This window comes from Polypterus senegalus, chromosome 15, assembly GCF_016835505.1.
Source record: "Polypterus senegalus isolate Bchr_013 chromosome 15, ASM1683550v1, whole genome shotgun sequence".
Lineage (NCBI taxonomy): Eukaryota > Metazoa > Chordata > Cladistia > Polypteriformes > Polypteridae > Polypterus > Polypterus senegalus.
This window is the reverse complement of record NC_053168.1, coordinates 46,558,789-46,579,120: the sequence shown is the minus strand read 5'-3', so window position 1 is coordinate 46,579,120 and position 20,332 is coordinate 46,558,789. Positions and strand designations below refer to the sequence as shown.

At 36.5% G+C, this 20,332-nt stretch overlaps 1 protein-coding gene across 2 annotated transcripts in view; it reads right to left on the bottom strand.

Moving 5' to 3' along the window:
- Positions 1-20,332, bottom strand: part of ankrd28b (ankyrin repeat domain 28b) — a 146,095-nt gene that overhangs the window by 17,272 nt on the left and 108,491 nt on the right. For both annotated transcript variants that reach the window (XM_039736424.1, XM_039736423.1), the window contains exons 12-19: positions 19,162-19,225; positions 17,092-17,160; positions 15,677-15,817; positions 14,550-14,661; positions 10,748-10,774; positions 6,867-6,941; positions 4,095-4,296; positions 3,554-3,641 (exon numbers count right to left, since the gene is read on the bottom strand). In XM_039736424.1, coding sequence (XP_039592358.1) covers positions 3,554-3,641; positions 4,095-4,296; positions 6,867-6,941; positions 10,748-10,774; positions 14,550-14,661; positions 15,677-15,817; positions 17,092-17,160; positions 19,162-19,225 — 778 coding nt within the window. The remainder of the gene's footprint in view (positions 1-3,553; positions 3,642-4,094; positions 4,297-6,866; positions 6,942-10,747; positions 10,775-14,549; positions 14,662-15,676; positions 15,818-17,091; positions 17,161-19,161; positions 19,226-20,332) is intronic.

Sequence of the window (20,332 nt, the reverse complement as noted above, 5' to 3'; positions counted from 1 at the left end):
TTTGGTCATACCACCCAGCACTAATCTAAACATTATCAAATAATTTGATAATGGAGATGATTCAATATATACATATCATACCAACATCAAACGAAATCTGTGACATTGTAGTTAACCTGCAAAACACAGTAACTAGTATACTTCACAACAATAAGGAATCAATCCTTCTTTAGTCAGAAACGTAATGCAAGTTTAAGTAGGAATCAAGGACATGATTAGCAGCAATCAATTTTTCCATCTTATGCAGTATGATTAAACATTGAAATGCCACTTTGAAATAGTCTTGTTAAAATCACTTGATAAGTTTATAATCTTTTTTCTTCATTTGTCCTGCTTTTATCATACCCAGTAGTCCTCAAACTGAGCTACACTTATCCTTGTCAAGTCCTTACTAAACAGGCATCAAGCTCAACACTCGGCCCTCGACCATCTCAAAGAGGCTCTTCATACAGAATAAAACAGCAAATAAAATAGAAGGTTCAGTATAAACCAGATGTACTTATTTTTCAATTGCACTAATGAATTATTGCCAAATCCTGAAAAAAATCTGAACAGATCCTTATAAAGCTAAAGGTATCACAAAACATTTTTTTCACAGCCCAATGTTATCCATCTGGTGTTACTCCAATTATTGTAATTACCTTACCTAAAATGTTCAGATACTGTTATGTGGATTTGTCTTGCACACTTTTTTTGGTCCATCTCAATTTTGATTACACAGTACACCCTCGAAATTCACGAATTGTAAAAATTCCACGAATTATGGATGTGGTTAAAAAAAATGCCTATTTTTATAGCTTAAACCCTAAATATGCCTCCAAAACACTTTAATTTCATTTCAACCTTAGCTTAATACATCACCTAAAAAATATAAAGGTAAAACCGTATACTGTACAGCACTGTCACCCCAGTGTTAGAATGTAAAATACCGATGTTACCACTATATGTACTATAATTCATGCAAGCGTGTTTTCAATGCCAGAAGCCTTAGAAGGTGCAGGGCGTTTCGACGGCATATTGGGGCTTTAACCCTTAAACTGCCACATACTTGGGGGTTAATGCATCCCTGGACGCCAAATACTTTTTTGCTGCACTTTAAGTAAACGTCACAATTCACAAAGAAAAAGTGAAATTTTAATGGAACACATTTTTTTTCATGCAAAGAGCATCACAATTACTGCAAACCGGATCACACTGCCAATGAACTGTAAAAACTACTTAAAAAACTACTGGAACAATATGTACATGGTGCAACTGACACCATTGATGAAATTCAGTAAATCGCCGAGACAACTGCGCTTGAACTGGCTGCAAGCAAACACACAGAGGTAAATACTGATGCTGGCAGGCTAGTTTAGTGCAGCGGCTCTATCCCAGAGACAGTGAGGCTGCAGGTGCCGGCAATGGTCATGAGCTGGCTGCTCAAAGAATGTATGGCACGGATCGATCAGCTCCGGGGTGCTGGTTGATTGCACTGGGAACCGACAGTAGCCGGTTGCAGCATTCAATGAATGTATGTCGCCAAATATACTCGGCTCCTATGAGCTGGCAAATGGCACGGGGAAATGACTATAGCCGGTTGCGGGCGATTTAAGGATTAAGAAGAACAAAAGCGGAAAACACGAGAACACTCAGCTGGAGATGCGTCACATGGCAGCAGTCAATCAGCAGCAAGGAGAAATGAATAATGCTGTAGCGGTACGGTGCCACTAAGATTCACACCTTCGAGAAGATGGTGATTTATTTATTTTATGATGGAGATTCCAGGGACACACCCAGCCTTGACCCAACCCACATGCACTCACAAACAGACAAAAACAATGCAAACAGGTAATCAAACATCAAATAAAGAATGTAATGAAAACAACAATACCACTCCTGTTCCCTTTACGGAGATAAATACAACAGCAACAACAAAACACACACACAGTAAAGCTCATGAAAAACTGCAATGGATGAAATGTAATGACAAAGATAAGATAGTCCAGAGATCCGCATGTTGAATGGGAATGTAAAGATAGTTCCTGAAATGGTGAAGACGGGTGCATGGGTTCATAGCGCTCCTTTTTTCGCAGGATAGCAATGAATCCACTTACAGTCCTCATGTACACAGGCAGATGGCAGACAATCCAGACCCCAACCACAAAAAGATCCAGGTCAAAACAAATAAGTACAGGTAACCCAACAGAAGGCCGGCAGAGAGACAGGAACTTGAAACACAAATTACAAAAACTTTTTATCTTTTGGTCACCGGCCCCCTTTTTAAAAGCCGCACTGACATCCTTTGACCCCAACAGCCCCCGTACCCTTAGCAGAAGACCAATCGGAGCCACTGCAGGGTCTGGTGGTAGTTACAGTTTCAAATTCTAGTAGAGTACGCTCTCAGATTGGCTACTTTCATCATACCAAGCCACGTTTTCCTCTACGGTTGCTTCTTGTTCTCTCTACAGTGCAGTACTGCCACGAAAAAATCCATAAAAAATTGCGGAGGATATTTGCAGTTTCCGCTAACAATTATTTGTTAGGTTCCAAGGAAAAATTCGTAAAACGACTGAGACCGCGAACCCTGAACCGCGTCTTTGTGGGGGTCTACTTTATAACGTTTGCGGATATTCAGTTTTCAGATTCATCAATGTGAATTCTTCCAAAGGTGAGCTCTTTGGAAGGAAACCGGAACACACTGTGGAAACCAACCAGGAAAACATGCAAACTTCAGACAAGGAACACCAGGGACACGACTCCTTACTGCAATGCAGCAACGCTATCGCTCCACCACCGTGCCGCCTCACATGTGTAATTATTAGCAGTATTCATTATTTAAATGAAGTTAGTGACTTATCTGTAAAATGTAATATACATACAGTACTTTAATGCATTTCATCATGAAAGTGATATCAAGTATAAATCTAAGGATTGTAAATGTGCAGAGTGCTAGAATATCATAAATTTAATGTGTTCTGTTTAGCAATTGCTGCTTGCCGCAGCTGTCAGTTCAGGAAGAAGCCCCAGAAGCATGTAGCAATTAACAACTGGGTCAGTTTTAAGATGACATTTAGGATAGTCTACTTTCATGATAAAATAAACTACAAGAGTAAAGTGGACATTGAGAATTAAGTTGAAATTTCCACTTTAATCACAAAATAGACTTTTTCATTATGTCCTTAACTTTTTCTCTGTGGCTCAAATACGCTGCTGTACATTCTGATCTTATTGTGAAGGTGCAAAAAAACCAAAAACTTAAAATGTGTGTATTCTACGTCTTTACGCTTGAAGATGAATTTAAGATAAACCACTGCTTAATATTTTAGCATTTGTCCTTGTAGACTTCAGAGCAAAAAGAAACATGTACTTGTACACTATCAAAATACTTGTTACTCCACTTCTGCAGAACATATACTACTAGTATACAATAAAATTAATTAAAGATATCTACATATGGTTAGAAAGCAAGGGCTCATACATTGCTTTATATTTTTCTCAAGAGTATCTTCATTAATAAGTATATAATTTAATGTTCTTTGTTTCAAGTTACTTTATTTTTAAGATTACTTACTGCCCATTGCCATCCTGAATATCAACGGCTGTCTGGAGATCTGTGTTCCCTATGAGTAATCTCAAACATTCTGAATGACCATTTGCAGCTAAAGAGTAAAAACAAATGTAGAAACAGCAAAAACAGAACAGTGAAAATGAAATTCAAAATATACATTTATAAAGGTAACAGGATTAATTAAAAATATATTTATATTTAATATGATAATCAAATAAGCACGAAGAATGAAATCTTTGAAAAGGAATACTCAGTTCAATTTCATTAGACAATCACACAATCAAGAGAAACATTTAAGTCTGCCTGATAAAAGGTGGGAGATATTCTTATAAGAAAACTATTTAAGCTGAATCAACAAGGAATGTATACTCATAGCTTTGACTGTCAAAATAATAATTTTGCTCATTCTTCTCTCTGTCACCTTCCTACAACACTGCCATGCAAGACTAATTATTTGTACTATGAGGAACTCCTCATAAAACTAAATACATTATTGGATATTCATACTGTTAAACACAGAAAGTAAACATCAACAATCAGATACCTGCTGCATGAATTGGTGTTCGCTTAGATGAATAGTCTTTCACAAGAATGGATGCTCCTTGATTGATTAACACATCCACACATTCTACATGTCCTTTAAAAGCAGCTAGATCAAGAGGTGTACGGCCATTGCTATTTCTTACATCCAGATCCAGCAATGACTGAACCAAAACCTCTAAGGCCTGGTGATGGCCATGGAATGCCTACAATAAAACAAACATTTATTTAAAATATCCATTTTGTACAGTTTGAGGAACAAACTAAAGAGTAAGTATTCTATAACATCTTTACACTAAAAAAGCTGCATGATTTCTCTTAATGTGTAGAAACCATATTAGATAACCCAAAACAAAGAAAATGTCCTCCATGTGTCTACATTAAAGAGCAAGAAGCTATCCAGTCTCCAGAGCTAATCTGATATTTGCACATTTTTTTTTAATATTTTTTTAATGAAGACTGTCTTTGGTGAGTAGAGAAACTGTATAATTTTGTTAGCTCATATTTAATTTATTTAAATTATACAGCAAGGTCCAGCTACAATATACTAACCAAAAAAGTGGAAAGTATTTATATTGTGAAATTGTAGCTATCTATACTATGTTTAAGTATAACTTTCCTGCTTTTCTGACAAACTTTTTGTTGTTTTGGGCAAGTCTGAAAGAGTTATATACGTCTTGATATAACAATTTGCTCATGCCTTGACGAGGTGAATGCAGATTTCTGCTTATCTGCAGCCTGTGCTGCTTTCTACAGAATTTCAGTGAGATTTTAAGATTGCATTTTGACTGGGCTGGGCTATTCAATTGTTTTACTGTTGTTATGAAGGTAATGTAAAAATCTTTATTTCCTATTCTCTTTGTTAATTCTTTATTAAACATATATAATAGTGTTAATGGTATATATAAAGTGCATACGGAAAGTATTCACAGCGCATCATTTTTTCCACATTTTGTTATGTTATAGCCATTTTAAGATCTCTCCAGAGATGTTCAATCATATTCAAATCTGGGCTCTGGCTGGGCCACTCAAGGACATTCACAGAGATGTCCTGAAGCCACTCCTTTGATATCTTGGCTGTGTGCTTAGGGTCGTTGTCCTGCTGAAAGATGAACCGTCATCCCAGTCTGAGGTCAAGAGCACTCTGGAGCAGGTTTTCATCCAGGATGTCTCTGTACATTGCTGCAGTCACCTTTCCCGTTATCCTGACTAGTCTCCCAGTTCCTGCCGCTGAAAAACATCCCCACAGCATGATGCTGCCACCACCATGCTTCACTGTAGGGATGGTATTGGCCTGGTGATGAGTGGTGCCTGGTTTCCTCCAAACGTGACGCAAACTCCAGGCGGGCTGCCATTTGCCTTTTACTAAGGAGTGGCTTCCGTCTGGCCACTCTACCATACAAGCCTGATTGGTGGATTGCTGCAGAGATGGTTGTCCTTCTGGAAGGTTCTCCTCTCTCCACAAATGACCTCTGGAGCTCTGACAGAGTGACCATCGGGTTCCTGGCCACCTCCCTGACTAAGGCCCTTGTCTCCCGATCGCTCAGTTTAGATGGCTGGCCAGCTCTAGGAAGAGTCCTGGTGGTTTCGAACTTCTTCCAATTATGGATGATGGAGGCCACTGTGCTCATTGGGACTTTCAAAGCAGCAGAAATTTTTCTGTAACCTTCCCCAGATTTGTGCCTCAAGACAATCCTGTCTCGGAGTTCTACAGACAATTTCTTTGACTTCATGCTTAATTTGTGCTCTGACATGAACTGTCAACTGTGGGACCTCATATAGACAGGTGTGTGCCTTTCCAAATCATGTCCAATCAAATGAATCTACCACAGGTGGACTCCAATTAAGCTGCAGAAACATCTCAAGGATGATCAGGAGAAACAGGATGCACCTGAGCTCAATGTTGAGCTTCATGGCAAAGGCTGTGAATACTTATGTACATGTGCTTTCTCAATTTTTTTCTTTTTAATAAATTTCCAAAAATCTCAAGTAACCTTATTTCACGTTGTCATTATGAGGTGTTATATGTAGAATTCTGAGGAAAAAATTAATTTAATCCATTTGGAATAAGGCTGTAACATAACAAAATGTGGAAAAAGTGATGCACTGTGAATACTTTCCGGATGCACTGTAGGACATGAGATCAAATATTTTCCAATGTAAATATTTAAAACATTGTAATATGGCTAGTTGACTACTGTAATAAAAACATTGTTGCAAGTTCAAAGACCCCACTTTCACCAAGTTAAACCTATTGCTCAGATATTTTCCTAACATATCTTTATGCTCATAAGAGCACCCATGATTAAACAACAACATTTAAGGTTTAACATCTGGTAAAGCTTGGTAAGTCTGCTTCAACAAAACCAGCATTCAGTTTAAGGATACAAAAGGTGGTGGAACAAACATACCAGATTCTCACTTTATAACATCATTAATAATAAGCAGTACTAAAAACATGAAACAAATATAATTCTTATATCATGAAATTTATGATGTTTACACTCTTAAATACCTGTAACAGATTATTATGGGATGACTGCTGAAAGCACATGCTTTACATGTACATTACATTATTTGTTTCAGAACCATTATTTATAGATACAGCTTAAGTGACAATGATGACACATTAAAACTGAAATAATTAAACTACTTTTGGTTGCTATGAATCTCATAAAAACTGCAGTAAATTGTCCCAGGAGGCACTAATTTACAGCAAAATTAGCAAATGAAGCAAAGTACTAATAAATATTTAGAACAACTTTTTTTTGCTTACCGCTAAATGTAATGGACTAACAGGGGCTCTTGTATCATTGTCATTCAACATGTCTGAGCCAGATGACTCCATTAGCTTTAAAAGAGTTAACAGAAACAAAGATGTTAAAGTAAAATGTAAAAATTATTTACTCGGTATTAAAGTTTACAATCCATACTAATTAAAACATACAAAACACTGCTATTTAAAACAAACTGCCTGATCTAATAAAAAAAAAATGCACCATCTACAAAAACATGTGTTCTAGGTGGTTTACTGAAGATTATGTCAAAATAAATTATCACCATTTTATCAAACTGTAAGGGTTTAAATATTCTCAAAACTTTACATAAAGTTACAACAAAACAACACCACCTCTCATAGTTTTCTATTATTATTGTGCTGTCATGTCAATGACTTGTATTGAAAGCAGCAAGTTAACAGTATTACTTGAAAGGCAGATTAGTTTGACTATGTTGTCTTCATCAGGACATGTACTTCCAGCAGACTTTTGTTTTTTTCCTTTTTTTTTTAATCTCCGAGGTAGAGGTGTTTTTATTTTTTCACGATTACTGCTGCTGCGTTGTAGCTAGCTCTTATAGTAACATCCTGTATGCGTTGACCTTTAATTTGTGTGTTTTGATGGATATCACAGCTTAGCTTTAAATGGGGCTGAACGGTATTTGGGTACATTATGCATGTAATCTTTTTTTAAAATATATTTTAAAATTCTCTGCTATAATGTTGGTATTAGAATCCACACCCATTTCTTTTACCCATGTTAACTCTGTTAATAATATGGCAATTCCACAAAACAGAAAGAAGCCCTTCACAATCACTCATTCGTGTCTCAAAACAGCAACAGAGAAAAGGAGAAAAAATGCAAACTACCAAACAAAAACTCCAATTTAGTCAGCAGTGTTTCTGACATCCGTGCACACTCTCTCACAGCTTGGGTAGCCATGTCACTACCCGATAGTGTAAATAACTAAAACATTACATTTAAGAATTGTACAAATGAAAGGGGGAAAAATCTTCAAGTGAAATATATACACAAGGGTTGGTCAAATAATTTTCAGTGTAATCTATGAAAAGGAATACCAAATTTATATTTTTCAACATAATCCCCATGAATTCAAATTTGCTTGCTAGAATGTTATAGCAGTTTTTCTATGCCATTAATATAAAAGTTTTATCTTGCTTGTTCATCTGCTTGCTCTGTAGCAGGTGAAGGTCTGAAGAATGTGGGTTAACTATGGCAACTCTTCAAATTCACAGTTTCACAGAGCAGCCTTTAGAGCCCATGCTTGAGTAGAGACATTATTGAGAAGCATAACTGAAGGCAGAAAACAAGTTTATATGGGCTAGAAATGTCTAAATTCTTCAAAAATCCCTTATAAATTCATAGAAAATTAACTAGCTTATACTTTTGCAAAATTTCATATACTATTAAAAAATATATCTGCACAGAATAAACCATTTTTTAACTCGTGTTTTTTCACTTCACTTTAATAAGGGTTGTTTTTTTATTTAAGCCACTTTAAAAAAAAGAATAACAAAAAAATCAAGGGTAATACTGATTCTAGTGACGCAAAAATTTTTAATAGACAGTACCTTACAAAAGTATTCAGTGCCTTAACCAACTCTCTAGGTGCTGCCTAGTGGCGTATCACATATATTTCATAATATAATTAAAATGGTTACTGTCTACGGGCAGTTTGTCAGCTTATGATACAAAAACCTACACAAACTCCCTGATCTAAATTGACCTAAAAGGAAAGTACTGACCTGGACTGGATACACATAGGAGGTAAGCTTGTATGTTGAAAAATGTCACTAAATACATGTCTGTTTCTGTGCCGCACTGATAATATTTAGTTCCTCCATAAAACTATGCTATTTAAGGATCACAAAGATTCTCAAATAGACAATATAGTATGTTTTATTAAACTAAAGATGAAAAATAAAGGCAGTTAATTACTTAAAAACAATTAGCTGCAACTGAAAATGACATGTTTAATGTACAGGGTGGGCCATTTATATGGATACACCTTAATAAAATGGGAATGGTTGGTGATATTAACTTCCTGTTTGTGGCACATTAGTATATGTGAGGGGAGAAACTTTTCAAGATGGGTGGTGACCATGGTGGCCATTTGGAAGTCGGCCATTTTGGATCCAACTTTTGTTTTTTCAATAGGAAGAGGGTCATGTGACACATCAAACTTATTGGAAATTTCACAAGAAAAACAGTGGTGTGCTTGGTTTTAACGTAACTTTATTCTTTCATGAGTTATTTACAAGTTTCTCTTTCTTTACAGCCATTGACATGTCGCAGAGGTTAATACATGAGGAGCGGATAGAAATTGTGTTGATGTCTGGTGAACGCAGTAACTGGGTCATTGCAGCAGATTTCAATGCAAGACACCCTACGAGACCACCCATCTGCCATGCTACAGTTAGCAAACTGCTTGCTAAGTTTCGTGAAACTGGTTCAGTGTTGGATTTGCCATGAAAACTGTCACTAATGAAGAAACATCAGTGGCTGTCCTAGCTTCATTCAGCAAGGGCCCACAGCGTAGCACTCGCTGCATATCACTGGAGAGTGGCATTAGTCGAACATCCCTTCAGCGGATATTAGCTACTCACAAATGGCACCCTTACAAACTCCAGCTACTGCAGCATCTCAACAAGGATGACCCAGACTGGCGCACTGAATTTGCAAAATGGGCAAAACAAAAATTGGAACAGGACCCTCAGTTTACGCAGAAGATTTTGTTCAGTGATGAGGCAAACTTTTATGTGAATGGTGAAGTTAACAAACAAAACCACCGCTATTGGTCTGACACTAACCCACATTGGATAGATCCCTCCAAGACTGTTGGAACAAAAAATTGATGGTATGGTGTGGTATATGGGGTACAAAGATAGTGGGGCCATTCTTCATCAATGGAAACCTCAAGGCCACTGGATATGCAAAATTGCTACATGATGATGTGTTTCCCTCTTTATGCACTGAAGCTGGCACGTTCCCTGAGTTTTTCCAGCAAGATGGTGCACCACCACATTATGGGTGTCAGGTCCGAGCATTCCTAGATGAACAGTTTCCTGGAAAGTGGATTGGTCGTGGGCCAGTTGAATGGCCCCAAGGTCTCCGATCTGACCCCTTAGACTTTTATCTTTGGGGTCATCTGAAGGCAATTGTCTATGCTGTGAAGATACGAGATGTGCAGCACCTGAAACTACGGATACTGGAAGCCTGTGCTAGCATTTCTCCTGCGGTGTTGCTATCAGTGTGTGAAGAGTGGGAGAAGAGGGTTGCATTGACAATCCAACACAATGGGCAGCACATTGAACACATTTTATAAGTGGTCAGAAACTTGTAAATAACTCATGAAAGAATAAAGTTACGTTAAAACCAAGCACACCATTGTTTTTCTTGTGAAATTCCCAATAAGTTTGATGTGTCACATGACCCTCTTCCTATTGAAAAAACAAAAGTTGGATCCAAAATGGCCGACTTCCAAATGGCCACCATGGTCACCACCCATCTTGAAAATTTTCCCCCTCCATATACTAATGTGCCACTAACAGGAAGTTAATATCACCAACCATTCCCATTTTATTAAGGTGTATCCATATAAATGGCCCACCCTGTATAACTGAAGCCTTTTTTGGTTGAATGTTACAATTAACTCCTTAGTCAGTGAAAGGAGATGCATTTTTAATCACAGGCAAAGTAAATGAATATCACTGTCATATAGCATATTTTCAAAAGTCAATATGAAAATTTTATGTTGCACAAGCCAATAATGTGGAAGTTTAAAAAGAATCAAACAATGTACACAGTACTATACAGTAAAAGCTGGACAAAAATTTCAAAAGACATGTATTACACTCACCACATCTAAAGGCGTTTCACTTGCAATCTGAAAAAAAACATACATCTTAGGCATTAATAAAACAGAAAACAAACATTTCTTTAATGTTATAAACAATTAATTCTGCATATTAAAATGTTCGTCATAAACTCAAATTCTTTAAGAAATTGTATTAACATTTATATGTGCATTTGCATGAATATAATCTTTTTAAGCTGTATTTAATGAATAAAATAAATTCTAAACAGTTAATTTTTTTCCAGCTTGAAAAACACCTTGAATCAATTACTGTCAGGATGTTTGCTATACTAGCACACCTGTTGACTTTTCTCATGTGGTACATTCACGCATCTTCCTTTTATGATTTAGTCTCTTATGTACATGCCTCACTCACTTTATAATTTCCTCTCATAGAAACTCAGCTTGAGGCAGTAAAGAATGAATGGATATCTTCACAGAAAAAAAAAACAACTTTTCAGATAAGGAAATGTGTGTTTCACTTTTTTTAACTTTGAACGAACCTTGTATGAGCTGCACAGAACATTATAGTACTGCTTACAAGTGTCTGTGGGGAAGATTATGTCCCTGCATTGTGTCAACAGTTATGTAAAAAACCACCAGAGTAGATATACTGTCTTCTTCCATGACAATTCAGTCATATTCATACTTTTTTGCACTCAGTTTTTAAGGGTAAGCAGTAGTTTCAGATATGAATGTCAGGAGCTTTCATGATACCACTGATAGGGCAGCTGTACTCTTTTATTACCTGTTGATAAAGTTCAGCAGTGTCCATCATACAGTTCACGAGTGGTTATTTCTTTTAGTGCATGACATGTGCACGCAATCTGTCCCTTAGGATTTGTGCATATTGTGGGAAGATGTACTTTTAGAACTTGTAAATCATATATTCTAGTGGAACTGCTTTTATGATTATTTTTCAGGATCAGGCTTAAAAATGGCTATAGTAGGCCTATTAGTTTTCAAGGCACCAAGGATAGTGACCACTGTGACATGACTTTCCTGTAGTACATCTACAGGTTTATATACAGTGGGTACGGAAAGTATTCAGACCCCCTTCAATTTTTCACTCTTTGTTATATTGCAGCCATTTGCTAAAATCATTTAAATTAATTTTTTCCTCATTAATGTACACACAGCACCCCATATTGACAGACAAAAAAAAAGAATTTTTGAAATTGTTGCAGATTTATTAAAAAAGAAAAACTGAAATAATCACATGGTCCTAAGTATTCAGACCCTTTGCTCAGTATTTAGTAGAAGCACCCTTTTGAGCTAATACAGCCATGAGTCTTCTTGGGAAAGATGCAACAAGTTTTTCACACCTGGATTTGGGGATCCTCTGCCATTCCTCCTTGCAGATCCTCTCCAGTTCTGTCAGGATGGATGGTAAGCGTTGGTGGACAGCCATTTTTAGGTCTCTCCAGAGATGCTTAATTGGGTTTAAGTCAGGGCTCTGGCTGGGCCATTCAAGAACAGTCACAGAGTTGTTGTGACGCCACTCCTTCGTTATTTTAGCTGTGTGCTTAGGGTCATTGTCTTGTTGGAAGGTAAACCTCGGCCCAGTCTGAGGTCCTTAGCACTCTGGAGAAGGTTTTTGTCCAGGATATCCCTGTACTTGGCCGCATTCATCTTTCCCTCGATTGCAACCAGTCGTCCTGTCCCTGCAGCTGAAAAACACCCCACAGCATGATGCTGCCACCGCCATGCTTCACTGTGGGGACTGTATTGGACAAGTGATGAGCAGTGCCTGGTTGTCTCCACACATACCGCTTAGAATTAAGGCCAAAAGTTCTATCTTGGTCTCATCAGACCAGAGAATCTTATTTCTCACCATCTCAGAGTCCTTCAGGTGTCTTTTAGCAAACTCCATGCGGGCTGTCATGTGTCTTGCACTGAGGAGAGGCTTCCGACAGGCCACTCTGCCATAAAGCCCTGACTGGTGGAGGGCTGCAGTGATGGTTGACTTTCTACAACTTTCTCCCATCTCCTGACTGCATCTCTGGAGCTCAGCCAAAGTGATCTTTAGGTTCTTCTTTACCTCTCTCACCAAGGCTCTTCTCCCCCGGTAGCTCAGCTTGGCCAGACGGCCAGCTCTAGGAAGGGTTCTGGTCGTCCCAAACGTCTTCCATTTAAGGATTATGGAGGCCACTGTGCTCTTGGGAACCTTAAGTGCAGCAGAAAATTTTTGTAACCTTGGCCAGATCTGTGCCTTGCCACAATTCTGTCTCTGAGCTCTTCAGGCATTTCCTTTGACCTCATGATTCTCATTTGCTCTGACATGCATTGTGAGCTGTAAGGTCTTATATAGACAGGTGTGTGGCTTTCCTAATCAAGTCCAATCAGTATAATCAAACACAGCTGGACTCAAATGAAGGTGATCTCAAGGATGATCAGATGAAATGGAAAGCACCCGAGTTAAATATATGAGTGTCACAGCAAAGGGTCTGAATACTTAGGACCAGGTGATATTTCAGTTTTTCTTTTTTAATAAATCTGCAACAATTTCAGAAATTCTTTTTTTTGTCTGTCAATATGGGGTGCTGTGTGTACATTAATGAGGAAAAAATTAATTTAAATGATTTTAGCAAATGGCTACAATATAACAAAGAGTGAAAAATTGAAGAGGGTCTGAATACTTTCTGTACCCACTGTATGTGTATACATATACATACACACACCCATGCCACCTTTGCATATAGTTGGCTTTAATAAGCTTCTACTTTTAAATGCATTCTATCTCATACAGTAGTATCTTTGAGAAGAACATTCTTTCCACTGCAGCATTATCTAAACCTTTCCAATTTTTCTGGTTCCTTAACTATAGCACAACTTTCAAGATAAGGAAAGCTGTGGTGCAGCGATTTTGCTTTGTTCTTATGTGACCGGTGCTTAATATTCTCATGCTGGTACCACTCCTGCAAGTCACTGATACAAGTACAGATTTGGTCCTTATAGTGCTATTAGAATTGATATTGCCCATTGTTCTTTTGCTTTGCACAGTACAGCAGGAATTATGAGATGGGTATTTAAATAATTATTATACTTTTAAGAAGAAAGCATTTTCTGCATATACTTATGCATCTTCCTATCTTGAACAGATAGTACTATATGCTTTGGCATTTATACATATTGCATGCAGTTTATGCATCGTAAATCCCTGGTAAAAATTTCTATAAGGGTGTTTTACTTTAAAGTCCATTCATGCAGTAGAGTAAGCAAGGTATTCCTCTATCAGTTGGATTAACAGCTAAATGCACCATGACAATTACTTAAGTATCTCCTAGGAAGTTTATATAATGCACTACTGTTACATTGCTCACCTGTAAGTGATCTGGTTCCAGTATAACTAATTAATATATTGTTCTACACGCTGTGAGTAACTTCAGGCAGTTTATGTCAAATGATTTCCAATCTAAATGTTATAACTGAATGAGGAAGAAGAAGTAGGAACAAGACCATGACAGGAAGATACAGAAAAATAATGCATCAAAAATGGTTAAAGATGTGCTTATAATTTAAATCTCCTGTCAAAGATGGCAGTGCTACTGATTGAAGTTTAAGTCCAAGATAGTAAGAAAAGTTACTAAAAGCAGTCAGATTAAATGCCTAGAAATACATTAAAACTGTTCTCCTTTTATCATGAGAACTGTTAAACATTGCATTTTGTCCTCATCCCTTTTCTTTATTCTGAACGTTAATTAATGATGCACATCTAGGAGCAACATTTTTGTTTCCAAATGACAAAAGAAATTAAAAATAAAACATTTCAAAAATCAATTACATATATCGCAAACATACTCACCAGCTCCAGACACAAACGGTGACCGTAAGCTGCTGCATAATGAACAGCATTATATCCCTGCTTATCTCGAATTCCAGGGTTAGCATCATTCCGAAGCAAATACTCGAGGCACCTGAAAAGCAAAGTATGCCCACTTAAATATTCCTGCTAGCTTAAACTATATATAAAACTACAACCACAAAGAAATGTATTAGTCTTTATACCTGTGACAAACATGTGATCGTTAAAGTTTACAATTTTTGCAAGTTATCTCTTAATGAGAAATGAATGTTAATTTTATGACAAATACTGACAAATGGCTATGCCACATTAGGCGACTTTGCCAGCAATTTTCAGCCGAAGCATTAATTGACATGATTTTAGCCAGTCAGAGGCAGTTGGCGTCATACTCCCCTGAAGTTAATCGTCTAATATGACGTACCCAACAACTGAGACCAACTTGTCTGCGACTTGCTAGGTTAAAATGAAATACGTTTGATTTTCTAATTGGTCGGAAGGCTGGGCTCTTTGTGTGCCAGAATTGAGAATGAATCAGCATTCAGCCAGAAGTACAATGCATAGAATGTGGCAACGAGGAATAAGGAACAGGCATATTTTGAACCTCACAAAGAGAAGAGAAGCTCATCTGTCTGATGTTTTGTGTTTTATGGCCTAAAACAAAGAATGAAAGGGACAAGACTACAGTTGAACCCCCTTCATACAGTGCAGGCTTTGTCAGGCAAAACACTATTGTCTGTCAGGAAAAAGAAAGATTGGTACATGGCAGAAAAATGTGACATAAGCTGTGATTTTTTTAGTTGTATAATCTGACTTGGTGCAGTGATGAGATCAGTGACTGTTATCAACAAATGTGACATACCTCACAGCAAAAAGTAACTTGATGCTGGCATGGAAGTTGGACAGAAAGACATAAGCAACGAGAAGAAACCACTAATGAAAGGGCTTTTTCCATAATGACCATGTATTGTTTTGAAATGGATTGGTCTACAAATAAGCTACTCCAAAATCCACTGATAACAAATAGCAATTCAATGTATGACAAAATCATTACAAACAATATAATAACAAATTCAGACACTACTTGTAAATTAAATAAAAATCTAACAATACATGCATGACCAACTTACTTTCCATCCGTGTCGGAAGCTGCTGCATAATGCAGTGGTGTGCAGCCACGCTCGTCAAGATCATTCACACTTGCTCCTGATCCCACAAGAGCAAACAGGCACTGGTAGTTGCAGTTGGCAGCAGCATAATGTAAAGAGGACCTAAAAGAATAATAGTATTATTACCTTGTTTATCCTTAACTTTAGATGTTTGATATGTCAGTCTACACATTGTATTTCATAAACTTTACTTTTTTTAATGTCACATTAAATGGGAGACTATTAAACTCTAAATGAACAGCTATTTATAATTCCTGTATTTATTATAGTGTGTGAATCCTAGCCTTGTCATTCTGGGTAGAATATATATCTGGTGACTAGACAGAACAACCTGGTTAATAAGGCTATCCTGGGACAACCTAGTAAATACTTGGTAATCTCCTCAGTTTAGGAAGAATTTAATTCTTACTTTCAGAAAGGTTCTTACATCTCATAAAAGGTCAGTGACATGAAATATGAATGGCTTCCAGTCAAGACTATATTGATTAAAAGAAGCTACAATTTACAATTTATGGATAAGAAGATCAACAGTGGTATTGCTGCTGGAGTGGACACAGAGGTGCAATATCAAATAAAAATGAAACTTTTGTAGCAATAAGAATAAGGGGCACAAATAAAGATATGGATTAAGCTAATTAACCCTAACATATGGAGACACGGAATTTCACAATTTGAGTTAAGCCACTAAAAATCTGGGTAAATGTATCATACCCTCACTGAAACTTCTGTTTATTCTTTCTTTTGTTTAACACAGTCACAATTTTAAGATTTGTGACAACATCTCTGGAAGGGATCTCTATTATTTTCAGTTAAAGGTTTGGAAGTAAACATTTTGGAGCCGAAAATGACACTCAAATTTATACAGCTTATATTTACTTAAAAAAAAAAAAAAAAGAGAGACAAAATTCTACTTCAAAACATGATCAATCTATCTCCTAATACTTTATTTTACAGTGAATATGAATACTCTCCATTTCTAGTAAATATTTTATTATGGGATTTAAATACACATACTGTACTTTTTGACAAGCTTTCATCACATGAACTCTGACACTTCCAGGTATAATTATTATCTTCTACAGGATCTACTGACCACGGTGGAATAAAAGGCTAAAGAAATAATGTACTAATTTCCATCTAATGAAATGCTAAATGAAAGAAAACCTTTAAAAAAAAAAAAAAATACTCAACTACTGTGAAACTGTTAAAAATCAGCTACATTTATATATACAGACCATATATTTTATTGAAAGTTTAACTGGCCATTTATGTGTATTAAAACTGTGAAAACCAATAAAAAGCAAAACTGTCAAATGTAATATAATTTAACAGGAATAAATTAAGAGATAATAAAAATACATTGAACTGAAACCTACCTTCCAAACTTATCTTTTTTATTGAAGTCTGCACCACTGTTAAGCAAAAGATTCAGACATTCCAAATTCCTACAGGGAAAAAAAAAACCTAATTACTTCAAAAATGTGAATCATACAACATCATTTATTTTAAAATGGCAACATATTCTACTGAATGCAAATTAAAAAGATCACAATGAGAGAAATGATTAATGCCAGTTAAAATAAGATTAACCTTGAATTAGTGAGAAAGTGCCACATCCATCTACTGTATTCACTACCAAAATTACCACCTATTTAAATCTATTTCAGGTGTGTTAGGCAGGAGTCTACTGAAACAGCACAGGGTTAACAGCAGGAGTCAGCCCTGGATGGGACATCATTCAAATGCAGGGTCAACTCAACAACATACCCATGTTCACTTACTATAAAAAGGTGCCAGACACAATACCCCCAGAAAAACAACCGACATGTTTTAATAAATAAATAAATCTATTGTTTCTAGAGAATTGTTTTGGTAGTACATTCGAGTTCTACAGACAAGTACTAGAATGAGGATAATATATGTATATGCTTGTCACCAACTAATATCATGGAACTGTGGTACATTAACTTTGAATTGCCCTACTAATTTGGAAGTTTTTATCTCATTTGGCACCCATGTAAGGTGTCAGTTTATGAAATATCTACATTTACTATAAAAATAGATTTTCACAGTTTATTAAACTGCTTTTGCAAATGACAAAGACAAGACTCTCTGTGGCTCCCAAATTCATCTAGACCTCTAGCAACATGCATTATGAGGGGCAAGGAAATGTCTGATATCACTTGTTCTGTGTCCACTTTTAAACAGTTAACAATCTCACTTACGTGTTGTAATAAGGGACTTGTTGGGAGATAATGTACGCATTCTTATCATCTTTTAAGTTTTTAAATTCAGATGCTCCACCACCCAACATGGTTGCAATGAAATGGCTAAGGTGTGTGTGTGTGTGTGTGTGTGGGTTTTGGGGTTTGAGTCATAGTGTCTATAAAAACCAATACCACCATTTAGTAAAAGCCAATGAGAGCAGGATTACAAAATGCAGTTGTAAAAATTACATGCCTGCATTGTACATATGTGAATCATTATTTCTAAGCAAAAAAAAAAAGATCTGCATTTTGGAGTATTTTATCTACTTTTTATGAAAATACATATAAGAGGATGCTTCAATGACTCTTGCAGGACTGTTCTTTATACAGCTTCCAAGAACATTTAAATTAGATTTTATTCTTGTATGGTTAACAAAACATACTTCACATCTTGATGTGCCATGCTCAAGATTATAATAAAATAATAAACACAAAGTTAATTCCATCAATGGAAGGCACTCAACACCATTTACTATCAGTTAAAAAAAATTCAACCAATAGAATTTGAACATTGTGTTAATGGGAAATCACTCATGGGCACTTAAACATTTAAAATGAACGAATCTTTAACTTCAGGGTTAAATATACCTGTCTGTGCAAAAGCATTCTATTAAGTCATTGCACCCAAAGCAATAAGATGTCAAAAGAATTTCCCTAAGATCTTGGAGAGTGAGTCGTTCACAGACACAAGTCAGAAAATTGTACAAAAGCCAGTAAGAGCCTCAATAAGCATTTTAGGTCAATTGTTAGGAAACAGAAGTCTTCAAACACAAGGAAGCTTCTGCTAAATTGTTTAAATGAGTATACAGTACAAGTTAACATATATGCCTTGTCAAAGGGGGAAAGTAAGTTTTATAAATATATATAAATTTAACATAGTCCAGTAAATTTTACTTCAGTAAACATTAACATTAGGACTACCATAAGCTGTAAGTTTTTTTTTTTGGAAATAACAAGTATATAATTGATCAATACATTTTACAAATTAAGCACATTTTTATCAACCAATTTCAAAACACAGAATTAAAGAAAAGCTAAATTTGAAACTTTATAAGAAGACATTTGTCATTCGAGGTTTTTCTGAAAGGCTTGTACGATTGGTTAAGAAGGTGGGTAATAAGACTATACCATAAATACAAAATGAAAAATATATAAGAGTTGATTATGCTTTTGCCATACCCGCCAGCTGCAGCTGCATGTAAACAAGTTCTTCCAAGATCATCTGGTGTATCAATGTCAAAGCCTGAAGAGTAAAAAAAATTATTCAATTTCATTTTTATGCATTTACATATAGTGAACACAAAATTGTTTCTTGCAGCATTTCTACCTCAACATAGAAAGCGAGACTTTCTCAAGTGTAGCTCCCTCAAAAATGCTGTATCGTGTACAGTTACGAATCTTTAAGTTAGGTATGCTAGAACCGAACAATTTTAAGAATCACATGTATAAATTATTACTACAATCCAACACTTCCTTCCCTCCTCTGATAAATAAATACTTTTAATGCCTTTATGACTAGTTGAGTGCATTATTACAATCACTTTTACAATCTTACTATTTAAAGTACTATTAAAGGATCAAAATGTTGGTGCCAGGTTTCGACCTTTGGCAAATTATAATGAATGCATCATCCTTCAATAGGATCAACTACAGTCCTTTCCTGACAATATCATATTATCATTAACAGTTTGCTACAGCAAAACCCAAAGACTTATCTATACTAATAAAAGGCAAAGCCCTCACTGACTCACTCACTGACTCACTCATCACTAATTCTCCAAGCTCCCGTGTAGGTAGAAAGCTGAAATTTGGCAGGCTCAATCCTTACAGCTTCCTTACAAGGCAGGTTTCATTTCGAAATTCTACGCGTAATGGTCATAACTGGAAGCTATTTTTCTCCATTTACTGTAATGGAGTTGAGCTCGAAAGCCGTGGGAGGGGCGGAGTTTTGTGTGACATCATCATGCCTCCCACGTAATCACGTGAACTGACTGTCAACGCAGTGCGTAGAAAACCAGGAAGAGCTCCAAAAAGCGCTGAAGAAAACATACATTATATAATTGAGAAGGCAGCGAAACAATAAGAAGCGAGCGAGTGACATATACAACCATATTCGTGAGTGCTGCTACTTCGGAAACAAAGCAAGGTGTAAACCTAAAGTTTAAATTAAGTTCATAGACAGGCTGCCGCTGGCATTTGTCATGCCCACGGGTAATGCGAGGACGCAGGATATAAACGAGAGTTTTGATCACTTTGTAACTAAGTTAAAATTGCCACGTGAAGAGCTGTGCTTATGCAAATTCCGAGAGACTGTGTTTGTGGGGGATTGACAGTTAAGGCGGGTGGGGGA